General features: G+C 49.0%; 1 protein-coding gene across 1 annotated transcript; it reads right to left on the reverse strand.

Moving 5' to 3' along the window:
* Positions 1-6911: 6911 nt before the first annotated feature.
* On the reverse strand, positions 6912-12280 carry nptxra (neuronal pentraxin receptor a; the record flags this gene model as incomplete). Its single annotated transcript, XM_084571007.1, has 5 exons — positions 6912-7392; positions 7625-7804; positions 9470-9705; positions 9850-10120; positions 11570-12280. The coding sequence occupies 5 exons, from the start codon at positions 12278-12280 to the stop codon at positions 7165-7167; spliced, it is 1626 nt and encodes a 541-aa protein (XP_084427133.1). The 3' UTR covers positions 6912-7164.
* Between the last annotated feature and the right edge of the window lie 2069 nt (positions 12281-14349).

Consider the following 14349-nt stretch of genomic DNA (forward strand, 5'->3'; position numbering starts at 1 on the left):
AGGAGACCCTGAACGCCTCTCAGACCTGGTCCTGGTCCCTGAACGCCTCTCAGACCTGGCATTGGTCCCCGAACGCCTCTCAGACCTGGTCTTGACCCCTGAACGCCTTTCAGACCTAGCATTGGTCCCGAACGCCTCTCAGACCAGGTCCTGGTCCCTGAATGCCTCTCAGACCTGGTCTTGACCCCTGAACGCCTCTCAGACCTAGCATTGGTCCCGAACGCCTCTCAGACCTGGTCCTGGTCCCTGAATGCCTCTCAGACCTGGTCTTGACCCCTGAACGCCTCTCAGACCTGGTCTTGACCCCTGAACGCCTCTCAGACCTGGTCTTGATCCCTGAACGCCTCTCAGACCTGGTCCTGGTCCATGAATGCCTCTCAGACCTGGTCTTGACCCCTGAACGCCTCTCAGACCTGGTCTTGATCCCTGAACGCCTCTCAGACCTGGTCCTGTTCCATGAATGCCTCTCAGACCTGGTCTTGACCCCTGAACGCCCCTCAGACCTGGTCTTGATCCCTGAACGCCTCTCAGACCTGGTCCTGGTCCCTGAATGCCTCTCAGACCTGGTCCTGGTCCCTGAATGCCTCTCAGACCTGGTCCTGGTCCCTGAATGCCTCTCAGACCTGGTCCTGATCCCTGAACGCCTCTCAGACCTGGTCCTGGTCCCTGAACGCCTCTCAGACCTGGTCCTGGTCCCTGAATGCCTCTCAGACCTGGTCTTGACCCCTGAATGCCTCTCAGACCTGGTCTTGGTTCCTGAACGCCTCTCAGACCTGGTCCTGCTCCGTGAATGCCTCTCAGACCTGCTCCTGGTCCTGATCTTCATGTTTCCAGTTGTTTCCAGTTGCTAACACACTAAAATAACGTACACAGCACAATTATTTAAACTGACAGACAGACAACAAAACCTCTTCTCATGTCACTTTGTAAATGCACTGAACACGTTTCTCTGAATAAGACACAACAATCTGACATAAAGTCACACTGCCATTCATACATACACCTGGATAACACCTCAGTGGTTAGTAAGCAAAAAGACCACAGGTGAGCACCACAACAGAAGACGTTGCAGAGAGAGGAAGAGGGAGGGTGAGGGTGAGGATGAGAGGGGGAGGAAGAGTGAGAGGTAGAGGTAGAGCTGGTAGAGAAGTTCATGGCTTCCAGCTGAAATCAGAGTGACGTCAGCTGATCATGTCATCAACCATGAGCTGAATGAGAGAGTCTGGACAGAGAGTGTAGCCCAACTTGAGACGTGCCACCTCTGTCCTCCAGACATTTAGACCAGGGGACAGGTATGTAACCAAACCTTCTATCACACTCTGTAGTACAGCTCATGTCATGGTGAGTCAGTTGGTGATACCTGTTTACTTTAATGGCTGTGTCCTAACCCTAACCCTGTACTATTTACTCTACTGTGGGTTAAATATCTGTCTTTATGGACAAACTCCAGAGCATGTGAATGATGCAGAACATCAAAGAAACCAGTACCTTGTAGTATGGGACAATGTGAGCTTTCATCAGGCAGTCCCCGTCCCAAACTGGTCTGCACATACTCACCATTTCTCAACCCCATTGAAGAGTTCTTTTCAACATGGTGACAGAAGGTATAGGACCGGCAGCCTTTTAGGCCATGGAGGAGGCATGACGCTTCTTTCCTCAGTGTGGGATGATACTACCTGAGATGAGGACGAGTCGTCATGGCCAGACCAGCTGTCCATCACGGTGCTGCATAATTAGATGTCCTGCCTCTTTTATTTCTATGTATCTGCACATTGACTGTTTTTGTTCACTCCAATGTAAATATATCTGATATTACTATATTCTATATTTATCAGTCTGGGTTTAGTGTTTTTGTGAATTGTCTTAAGTGTTTTGATAAAACCAGCCTAGTTTGCAAAACTGAGTTTTAGTAATTGGAAAAAAAACAGCAATGTGAAAATCTGAGCCGAGCCTTTCATCATCATCATCATCATCATGTCTGTTTCTCTCTCACCAGCTCTTCATCTTCAGCCAACCCCCCCCCCCCCCCCCCCCCCCCGGTCTCTGTAAGTCTTTGAAAGCACTGAGTCCTGAGGCTCTGCTGCTGCTGCTGCTGCTGCTGCTGCTGCTGCTGCTGCTGTGCTCACACATCCATCCATAGGCCATGAATATTTCATCTCTAGTGTGTGTGTGTGTGTGTGTGTGTGTGTGTGTGTGTGTGTGTGTGTCCTGGGATGGGGGCGGAGACAAATAAAGACAAAGAGGAAGGAATGAAGGTGGAAATATAAAGAGAGAGAGAGAGGAGGACACAGGTGTTGAATACCAACTAGTTTGATGTGAACAGATTTACATCCTCCTCACCCTCCTCCTCCTCCTCCTCCTCCTCCTCCTCCATCACCCTCCCTCATCCTCACCCTCCTCCTCCTCCCTCTCAGGCTGACAGCTTGTAGGATAAACTGATCTTCATCTCTCCACATGGGACAATCTGTCTCTGGCTGCAGACACCAGGACTGATATGTTCATGTTCAGGAAGGAGATAAATAGAGCTGGTCACATGACACATATCCTCTCTGTGATAGGTGGATAGCTCCTGGACCAACCTGCTGACTTCCAGCTGATGTCAGTGGGGAGATGGGGACAGGGACAGAGAGAGATAGGGACAGAGACAGAGACATACAGATAGGGACAGGGACAGGGACAGGGACAGAGTTCTTTCAATAATTCATCAGATTGTCTCAGAACTCAGATGTTGTTTAGATGATTAGCTCGGTACAGCTGGAGGGAGTCTTCCTGTCCTTCATTCACATCTGTCCTGGGACACTGATCATGTCCTCAGAGGTCTTTCAGAGACACAAACATTTAAACATGGTGTTAATGAAAGTGATCAGAGCTCAGCTCGTCTCTGTGTGTTCATGTGTGTGTTCTTGTTTGTAATCATGTGTGTGTGTTCATGTGTGTGTTCTTGTGTGTGTTCATGTGTGTGTTCATGTGTGTGTGTTCATGTGTGTGTTCATGTGTGTGTGTTCATGTGTGTGTTCACTGTGTGTAACACCTACAAACTTTAAACTACGATCATGTGTTCATGTCCCTGCAGCAGAACTGGACCCAGACTCATTCATATCTTCAGTCATCTATACTCTATAATCTATAATGTATAATCTATAATCTATACTCTATAGTGTATAATCTATAAACTATAATCTGTACTCTATAGTGTATAATGTATAATCTATACTCTACAGTGCATAATCTATAATATATAGTCTATAATGTGTAATGTTTACTGTATAATCTATAATCTACACAGACTGTATAATCTCTCTGTGGTTAATTTAAAAGCAGGAGTCTCCTCAGAGTTTAAACAGACGGTAGATCTGAGACGAGGACCGGGAGCTCGTTCCGGTCCAGATGGATCCTCTGTGGGAAGCTGGACCATGTGGAGCTGAGTGGGTGGATTACCTGCTCCAGGAAGAGAACATAAGGAGGAGGAGGGTATAACTGGCTGAGATGAAGGCTGAGATCAGGTCTGACTAAAATAAAACACCATGGAGAGGAAACATGAAGGTGACGATGATGAAGAAGAGTCAGACTGAATGTCTCAAGGTTTATTTACCTCCAGACTGCGATGTAATTATTATATGATATTATATATTAAGGTCAGGTCATTTGCATCAGTTTTATTACCTCTCTTTATTGTAATGTTGGTTAGAAATAATCACTATTATTATAATGTTTATATTATTATAATTATACCCTCACCTACACTTCACATTAAACACATTCAGATGCTCTTATTGTGAAACAGTCTCATTGAGATGCTCTTATTGTGAAATGGTGTCAGTCAGCCTCCAGGGTCAAACTTCACTTCCTGATTTCATCAACATTAAATAAATCTGGACTCACTTGTTGACCCTGCACCTGTCCCGGCCCTGGACCTGTCCCGACCCTGGACCTGTCCCGGCCCTGGACCTGTCCCGGCCAGCAAGAGACTGATGTCTACTAACGTTCTAACTTTAGTCCTTGTGTTCTCCTGAAAACTTTAGGATTTAAAACAATAACAAGTTATAAAAGATTTGTTCAGAGAAATTAAGAATAACACTTTTAAAGAGTCAGTTCTGTCACAGTCTGGAAACGTCAGAGCCTCCTTCTCTTCTTCTGTCAGAAAACCTGTCGAGTCTGGAGGAACGATGGAGAGGAAGACGAGTGGGTGAGGAGGAGAGAGAGAGACAGAGAGAGAGAGAGAGAGACAGCGAGAGAGAGTGAGAGAGAGAGAGAGAGAGAGGAGAGAGAGAGAGAGACAGAGACAGAGAGACAGAGAGAGAGGTGTGAGAATTAAAATAAGAGGAACAAGAAGAACTCCAGATAGAGGTGATGATGATGATGATGATGATGATGATGATGATACGTGAGAGGCTGATACTGAAGAAGAAGAACAGATAAAAATATTAAGAGTAGAAATGTTCAGTGAGTTACTGTATAAATAAAATAAAACTATAAAATATAAACTTAAAGGGCGTAGCTCTTGTATTTACATTTACTTTATATTGAAGCTGTGTCAGTAAAGTTCAGTTCAGGCTCAGATTTGATCAGACGGATGGATGGGGATAGAAACAGGAACGGACAGACTCTCGTCTAAAACCTACGGGACAGGAACAGACCCTCGTCTAAAAGCTACGGGACAGGAACAGACCCTCGTCTAAAAGAGTTTTGACTCATTTCTCATGAACCTGGGGAGGACGCCTCCAGACTTTTGTCCCGGTGTTTTGTTACGGAAATAAAACCAGTTCAGGCTGTGGATGAGAAATGAGGACTTTAATAAAGGTTGAACTTTGAACACGGCACAAATACAGAACAATAGAAGAGAGATGTGGACGTGGAGCTTTATACAGTCAAGTGAAATCTGACAGGCACTTTCCTCTGAGGAGGGACAGGTGAACATTTAGAGTCTCGTACCAACAGTTCAGGTCATGCATGGAATGTATCATCACATCACAGAGAAACCATGTAATTAATTAAAATGACCACAGTGAATCACAAACTGGTCCAGACTAAAGCTTGTTACGTACTCCACAAGAACTGACAGGCTGAGAGAACAAGAACAAAGTTTGTTCTGGTCAGGTCATTTATACCTCATGAGGATAACTCTAGGGGAAGTTGTCATAGGCCCCTCCCACTGCAGCAACATCACACGCGCTAAGCATTGTGGGAGACGGACAACAAGACGCACTTTTCTTATTATGTTTGGATGTCGGCCGTTTGTTCTGACGAGCGTGTCTGTTGGATCATGCCGTTCATGTGTGGATTCATCCACCCACGTACAGTGTGATCTCCACCCAGGAGAGATTAGCTCACAGGGAGGCCGCTAGCATTCCCACCTTTCCACATTCACCACACCCACTCTAGTTTCTGACCAATCACAGAATAGTTGCCGGACAACACACCAGAACAAAGTTCTGCCTGACTGATGTGTTGAGAACAAGCCGTGAGAACAAAATGTCATCAGCTTGTTACTGGTGGAGTATGTAACTGCCTTAAGAGGAAAACTGTTTAGTTTAATAGAGACAGACGTCTTGGCTTCAAACAACACTTCACACTGACGGAACATTTAAAGATGAACTAATCATGCAGAGGTGAAAACATCGTAGCATCACTAGCAACCAGAGTCAAGTCTTTCCTTTGTCTTTCATCATCAGCTACTTAACATTCCCTCCACTCTGTCCAACATGTTCCATCACCTGAAGCTGCCACAGCCCTTAATGACCTCCCTGCTGCTCTACACGACCTCCACAGTGGAGGTCAACCCTCAGTGGAGGTGGACTCTCAGTGGAGGTGGACCCTCAGTGGAGGTGGACCCTCAGTGGAGGTCAACCCTCAGTGGAGGTGGACCCTCAGTGGAGGTCGACCCTCAGTGGAGGTGGACCCTCAGTGGAGGTCAACCCTCAGTGGAGGTGGACCCTCAGTGGAGGTCCACCCTCAGTGGAGGTCCACCCTCAGTGGAGGTCGACCCTCAGTGGAGGTCAACCCTCAGTGGAGGTCAACCCTCAATGGAGGTGGACCCTCAGTGGAGGTCATCCCTCAGTGGAGGTGGACCCTCAGTGGAGGTCCACCCTCAGTGGAGGTCCACTCTCAGTGGAGGTGGACCCTCAGTGGAGGTCAACCCTCAGTGGAGGTCAACCCTCAATGGAGGTGGACCCTCAGTGGAGGTCATCCCTCAGTGGAGGTGGACCCTCAGTGGAGGTGGACCCTCAATGGAGGTCATCCCTCAGTGGAGGTCAACCCTCAGTGGAGGTGGACTCTCAGTGGAGGTGGACCCTCAGTGGAGGTCAACCCTCAATGGAGGTCGACCCTCAGTGGAGGTCATCCCTCAGTGGAGGTGGACCCTCAGTGGAGGTCAACCCTCAGTGGAGGTCAACCCTCAGTGGAGGTGGACCCTCAATGGAGGTCATCCCTCAGTGGAGGTCAACCCTCAATGGAGGTCAACCCTCAGTGGAGGTCAACCCTCAGTGGAGGTGGACCCTCAATGGAGGTCAACCCTCAGTGGAGGTCAACCCTCAATGGAGGTCGACCCTCAGTGGAGGTTGACCCTCAGTGGAGGTCGACCCTCAATGGAGGTCGACCCTCAGTGGAGGTCAACAGTCATTAGATTCAGAGACAATGCTGAACGCCATCGCCTCAACGCTGTCACCTCAGCGGTTTAAAGGAAACGATTCAATGCTTTCTTGTCGAGAGATGAGAAGATTCAAGACTCTCATGAATGCTAACGCTAGCTCATTAACTAACGAACCTCATTAGTGTGACATAATATGATCCTGACCCCGACCCCGACCCCGACCCCGACCCCGACTCTGACTCTGGCTCTGACTCTATTCATATCAATGGCTCTGGACAAGAAAATGCTTTCTTTAAAGGTCAGAGTTGCAGTCAGCTAGCATGCTCAGCTAGTATGCTAGCTGAGCATGCTAGCTGAGCATGCTAGCTATGCATGCTAACTGAGCATGCTACCTAACCCCTACTGTGTGTTTATGGCTGCTGGTTCCAGGTGGACCTCCAGGATGGTTTGGTGAAGTAACTGCAAACCTTTGACTCACATCACATAAATTTACACCTGCCATGCCACATCCAGTTTTTAGAGACTCCTCATGGTGAACTCAGACCCCTGGGGGCCTCCTCGGGCCCTGGGGGTCACTAAGAGCTCCTTCTGTGTTTACTACAAGGCTCCCCCGGGTCCTTGGTTGCGCCACCGTAAACCTCCACTCCGGTCTCGGTCCATGGGGCCACACTGCCCTGGGTTACCCTGCCACAGCGAGCCAAGCTGGACACCTGGTTGGACGACAGGACCCGGTCCCAAACACCCACCTGGGACATCTCTCCAACCGTGGCCTGGGAGGAGTCGAACCCTCCACCCAGAGAATCCTGCACAGAAACAAGCCTGTTAGATGGTTGGAAGGAGGTGTGTGTAATATAAATGTCCTCCTCTGGTAGAATCTGGGTGACCCCTGGTCTGTTGCTTGACTGTGTCTCATTCAAGTCTTTGTTTCTTGAGGACTGGACAGTAGCAGTAGACTGAAGGGACCACCGGTCTATCTTTACCAACTGCTAATCAGACAAACCTTCATTCATTCATTCAAACATGAATGATAACTACCTGCTCTTGTCCCAGGACCAGGACACCTCCAGATCTGATGTGATGTCCGGCTGCCAGTCCATGGCCCTCTCCCCTCAGCTTCCCCCCCTGGTAGGCCTGCCACGCTCCTTCCTTCTGGGTCCAGCTCACACAGATGTGCTGCCAGCTGCCTCTGGAGAGGTTCAGAGGCAACGGCGCCACCTAGGAACCAAGGTAGAGATGCATCTTTAAACCCGGAGACATTCTGTCAGTGTCCTGCCTCAGACTCAGGGATATTTGTCCCCGGGGACGAGGCTGAACCTTATAGGAAGTAGAAACTCTTCTAAGATCATTATGTGATGTCCACAGTTTACAAAAACACACAGATATATACACACTAGCCCTCATTTTATATCAGGAAAGGGTTCGTACTACAGACATACATTACATTACATTCAGTCGCTGTGTCTGAGGACCATGACACAACAAAGGAAGGAAGAGCTACTGTTAGCTGGGAGACTATGAAGCTAGGAAGAGCTACCATTAGCCGAGAGGCTAGGAAGAGCTACTGTTAGCTGGGAGGCTAGGAAGAGCTACTGTTAGCTGGGAGGCTAGGAAGAGCTACTGTTAGCTGGGAGGCTATGAAGCTAGGAAGAGCTACTGTTAGCTGGGAGGCTATGAAGCTAGGAAGAGCTACCATTAGCTGGGAGGCTAGGAAGAGCTACTGTTAGCTGGGAGGCTATGAAGCTAGGAAGAGCTACCATTAGCTGGGAGGCTAGGAAGAGCTACTGTTAGCTGGGAGACTATGAAGCTAGGAAGAGCTACCATTAGCTGAGAGGCTAGGAAGAGCTACTGTTAGCTGGGAGGCTATGAAGCTAGGAAGAGCTACCATTAGCTGAGAGGCTAGGAAGAGCTACTGTTAGATGGGAGGCTAGGAAGAGCTACTGTTAGCTGGGAGGCTAGGAAGAGCTACTGTTAGCTGGGAGGCTATGAAGCTAGGAAGAGCTAACATTAGCTGGGAGGCTAGGAAGCTAGGAAGAGCTACCATTAGCTGAGAGGCTAGGGAGAGCTACTGTTAGCTGGGAGGCTAGGAAGAGCTACTGTTAGCTGGGAGGCTAGGAAGAGCTACTGTTAGCTGGGAGACTATGAAGCTAGGAAGAGCTACCATTAGCTGAGAGGCTAGGAAGAGCTACTGTTAGCTGGGAGGCTATGAAGCTAGGAAGAGCTACCATTAGCTGAGAGGCTAGGAAGAGCTACTGTTAGATGGGAGGCTAGGAAGAGCTACTGTTAGCTGGGAGGCTATGAAGCTAGGAAGAGCTACCATTAGCTGGGAGGCTAGGAAGAGCTACTGTTAGCTGGGAGACTATGAAGCTAGGAAGAGCTACCATTAGCTGAGAGGCTAGGAAGAGCTACTGTTAGATGGGAGGCTATGAAGCTAGGAAGAGCTACTGTTAGCTGGGAGGCTAGGAAGAGCTACTGTTAGCTGGGAGGCTATGAAGCTAGGAAGAGCTAACATTAGCTGGGAGGCTAGGAAGAGCTACTGTTAGCTGGGAGGCTATGAAGCTAGGAAGAGCTACCATTAGCTGAGAGGCTAGGGAGAGCTACTGTTAGCTGGGAGGCTAGGAAGAGCTACTGTTAGCTGGGAGGCTATGAAGCTAGGAAGAGCTACCATTAGCTGGGAGGGTGGGAAGAGCTCCAAATCGTTGGTGTTCTAGTTATAGTTCTGGTCCGACTAGAACCAACGGAACAGGGCAGGAAAACTAGACCCAGATAACTGCTGGTTACCTCATTAAACATATTTGTGTGATTGTTGTGGTTCCACAGAAGAATGTGATGAAGAACGTGATGATGACAGACTCTGAAACATGAACCCTGACGTGAAGCTACCTTATCGTTGACCAACAGCTCAGCTGGAGCATGCAGCCCCTGCAGCAGCACCAGCTCGTTGGGTTGATCAGGAACAGCATAAGACAACGGCGTCCCAATGCCTTGCTCAGAGGACCGTAGCCACAGGCAGGCGGTGAAGGCCCTGAGTTTTGGGATGGAGCTTCTCACCACAGCGAACATGTAGTCGGTGCGTGTTGGGAAGGACAGTCTGAAGCCTTCTGGGAAAGTACGCAGCCCTTTAAAGAGAAACCAGTCCAGAGAATCTCACAGTCTGTTTGGTCATTAATTTATTCATTTATTCATCTTCTCACAGAAACCCTGTGGCCTGATTAGATTAAGAGGAAGTCTCTTGTTTTTCTGTAGTGATGCAGATACCTTACCTTCCTCCAGCCCTGAGACTCGCTGCTGGAGTTTATTGATGCTCTGGTCCATTGCTTGTCTGTGTTTCTCTGTCTCCAGCCTCAAGGCTTTTCTCTCTTTCTTCAGGAGCTCCACCTTCCTCTCCAGCTGACCCTCCAACTCCTCCACCTTCCAGGGCCTGTCGGCTGCAGCTTTGTGCCCTGGATGAGCCGTCCTGTCTGGGCCGTCCCCCTCTGGTTCTCCTGGAGAGCTGCCGTCCGTCTGGTTGTGATTAAACGGTCCGATGTCTGACTGCAGAGGTTAGAATCCAGAGTACAGAGTAAGGAAACACTCTCCTCTCTGTCTGAGCTGTTTATTCATCTCTATCAACTTTACCATCAGCAGACTCTGAATCTAAAAGACAACAGGACGTCCTGAGCGGGAGTTCCTTTACTCACTGAGAAAGTCTTTGACCTGTTGGACTCAGAGAATAAATCTCTACATGATGAAATCCACACATGGAAAAGTATTAGTCATGACCTCCACCAAATCACCCCTCAGGTCAACAGACATGTCACCAGGGGCACCACGACATGAATCCTCTCCATCCATCCTTAGCTAGCTAAGCTAAGCTAAGCTAAGCTAAGCTAGCTATGTTTCTCTCTGACGGGTTCTAATTAATACCAACCAGCTCATTTCAGTTCTCAGATTCTGAAGGAGAACAGCAGCAGAGCATTCATTCATTCATTCATTCATCTTCTGTAACTGTAAAGGATCGTGTGTGGAGAGAACCCACGCAGACACAGGGAGAACATGCAAACTACACACAGAAAGGAACCAGTCGGAACATGGATTAGAACCCAGAACCTTCTGGCTGTGAGGCATCAGTGCTAACCACCACACCACTGTGCCACCACCAGCAGAGCATCATGGGAAATGTTGTTTCCTACTGGAGACAATGGAGCTGAAATATGAAGAGACAACAGAGGAACTCTGAGGAGAAACATTATCCAAATCTCCAAACAGCGTCCTTCCTCTTCCTCTTCCTCTTCCTCTTCCTCGTCCTTCCTCTTCCTCTTCCTCGTCCTTCCTCTTCTGAAGAGGATGATGATTTATTTATACGGGTTTATTTCCAGTGGCTGCGGCTGCAGATTGTTGCAGTGCATTGTGGGAAGTGGTTTTAAGTTTATACAGAGCTTCTCTAGCTATTGGCGCCTAATCTATCGTCTGGGAGTCAGGAACAGTCAGGAGGTGTTAGGAGGTGTTAGGAGGAGTCAGGAGGAGTCAGGAGGAATTAGAAGGAGTTAGGAGGAGTCAGGAGGAGTCAGGAAGGAGGAGGTTCATCATCTTTAGATGGAGTCAGTTTGACAGGAGCAAAGTGAATCACAGAGAGAAGTTATTATTTACTGAGCTCAGAGGAGAAGGAGGAGGAGCAGGAGGAGGATTTAACTGATCTCCTTTTAAATCCAGGACGCTGCAGCAGGAAGGAGGTCAGGGATCTACTAAGGAGGAGGAGGAAGAGGAGGAGGAGGAGGATATAAACACTAGTCAGGAGTTACTGACTATTGATCAGGATCAGCTGGGATTCATCAGACACACAAAGACAAGTGATCAGATTCATTCACTGATAATCATCATCATCATCATCATCATCAGACTGAGCTGCTCCTGTGTAGACCTCCTTGTCGTGGGACTGGACCTGATCTCCTCCTACTAGACCAACCTTTAGACCTGTCAGCTGTTCGTGGCTCAGTGTTTTACCTCCAGCCTCTCTATCCGGTCTTGGAGCTGGCTGATCGCCTGCTCCAGATCGTCCACGGCTCTCACGGTGAGGAAGCGGCCGCCGTCGTGCGCAGAGGCCGGGCTGTCCCGCACCATCACCCGCTCCAGGTGCGCCTCTTCCGGGGCGCCTGCTCCTCCGCGCAGCCCCGCCGCAGACCCGCGTCGCTCCTCGCTGCCTCTGCCGTCCAGCCCCTTCTCACATTCGGACAGCTTCCCGCTGAGCTCCCGGATGGTCCTCTGGTCCGTCAGGATCTGGTCCTTCTGCTGCAGCACTGTCTGCCGGAGCTCGTCCGCGGTGTTCCGGAGGTAGCCCCAGTCCTCCCCCGCGTACAGCGCCGGGTCGTCCGCTTGTTGCTCAAAGTTTTTGGGGTTGCACTCTCCGGCGGGGATCGGGGTGCAGATGAGTCGGCTGACCGTGGGGTCGTGTCCGGTGAGTCCGGTGACCCCGTCCACTCCGCCCAGCCCGATGTGGAAGGTCGGAGCCTCGGATTCGGGCGTCTCGGATCCGTGGAGGGCTCCCAGAGACCCGGGCCGGGCCACGGAGCCGCCCGCAGCGGGGCTTTGCGCCGCGGAGTCCGGGTACAGAGAGTGGTTGTCGGCGGGCGGCTGCCGCTGCGCCGCGGCGGCTCTGGAGGATCCGGTGTGAACGGCAGCGATGATGCAGATAACCGCCCCGATGAAGGCCACCATCCCGGCGGCCAGGATGATCACGATGAACTTCAGGGTGGCGATTAGAAAAATATATCTAGAGGGGAAAAGATGGTGGGAAAGGAACCAGGAGGAACGGAGGGAGAGAAGAGGAGAGAAGAGGAGCAAGAGGAGAAACAGTCTTCAGCAGAGCATCAGAGCTCTGCTGCTACAGAGGAGGAGGAGGAGGAGGAGGAGGAGGAGGAGGAGGAGAGGAGAGAAAAGGCTGATCCTCCGGTAGCGCGCATGTCCTCTGGGTTCAGAAAATATCAAGCCTCATAAAACTAGAGGAGGAGGAGGAGGAGGAGGAGGAGGAGGAGGAGAGGTAGAGAGATGAGGAAGAGGACAGATAGATAGATAGATAGATAGATAGATGAAGAGGAGGAGGAGGAGAGGTAGAGAGATGAGGAAGAGGACAGATAGATAGATAGATAGATAGATAGATAGATAGATAGATAGATAGATAGATAGATAGATAGATAGATGAAGAGGAGGAGGAGGAGGAGAGTTTATCCTGTGAATGTTTCTCGTCTCTTTTCATTGAATAAAATCACTTTGATCAGATTTTCTGTTGCAGGAGATTCAGGATGAATCTGAGTCTGAGGAACTGGTCCAGTGTTTGGTTCTGGTCCAGTGTTTGGTTCTGGTCCAGTGTTTGGGTCTGATCCAGTGTTTGGTTCTGGTCCAGTGTTTGGTTCTGGTCCAGGTTCCTGTCCCCCCTGTGAGGTGGTTCTGAGTGGAAGAACAGAGATGATGATCAGATGTTGATGATGAACTGGACCTTTCTATAAGCCATTAATGAATGAGTTAATATAAATGAATGAATATGATGTATGTCTGACCTTTGACCTGACAGGGACCAGGGGCGTTACTAGACCTAATTCACTGGGGCACGTGCCTTAGTAAAAGTCTCCAGTGCCCCAGTAAAATTCTAGCGCTGCTCTCGCTGGAAACGGCATTCATGAGCGCATCTCCGTGCCTGCTTTAGTCATGACTCGAGCCTGTCACTATCCTTGTATCTTTACCAGTGGTTTAATATAGCCTACAGCAGCGGTTCCCAAACTTTTTTGGCCGCGCACCCCCTTCTATATCCCAACCGCGCTGACGCACCCGTCTCGCTGTTACTTCCATTCACCGGCGCACTCGCTCTACTCTCGCTCTACCACCCACACACACGTTACGGTCGCACATGCGCACTGTACTACCCCCTTAAAAGGAGCCACGCTACTCTTATAACAATATAATGAAACAAAGTTACGCACAAGCTTCCACTTTTAAGAGCAAAGAGAATGAGGACAGGCTCAGAGGCAGAAAGGAGATAAGTTGGGGGAAATATGGATAATATGTTCAGCCGAATTGAACAAAAATTGCAGCAACTGTAAATGACCGTGGAGCTAACACAACGACGTCATCATAACACAGCGGTTTTGGAAATAAAATTAGAACGCCAGTAATTTTAACTAAATTGTAATAAAGTTACACAAGACCCACAACATAAATAACAAAGAGCATAGGCTCAGGAACAGATATAAAAATGAGGATCCATCTGACGATTTTCAAGTGCAGCCCAGCTGGCTCTGTTAGTTGCGCATATACGGTGCGTAGAAGAAGATAACTTCTTCTCCGCCATTGCATTTTTCATCTCGCGCACCCCTTAGAGGCAGTTCACGCACCCCCAGGGGTGCGCGCACCACACTTTGGGAATCCCTGGCCTACAGTATGACAGTGACAATAATGATTTTGAAGCTTGTACCCGTAGGCTAGCCATTTATTTCATATTGCGCACACATTTAATTTTTTTTTATTTTATTTTTTTTAATGTATTGGGAGTTGGGGGCCTGTGCCCCAGCAAAGCTCTAGGTCTAGAATCGCCCCTGAGGGAGACTATAGGGTGATCAGGGTTCTGGTCTTTCTCTAGTTCTGGTTCCTGGCGCCCTCTGCTGGTCAGTCTGAGTCTGATGATGAACAATAAATAAATCACTGAGTCAGAGACACGAACTGAAGATTAATAATAATAATTATAATGCATTTTATTTATAGGCGCCTTTCTTGGCACTCAAGGACACCGTACA

Source organism: Chelon labrosus (assembly GCF_963514085.1).
Source record: "Chelon labrosus genome assembly, chromosome: 21".
NCBI classification, from domain to species: Eukaryota; Metazoa; Chordata; class Actinopteri; order Mugiliformes; family Mugilidae; genus Chelon; species Chelon labrosus.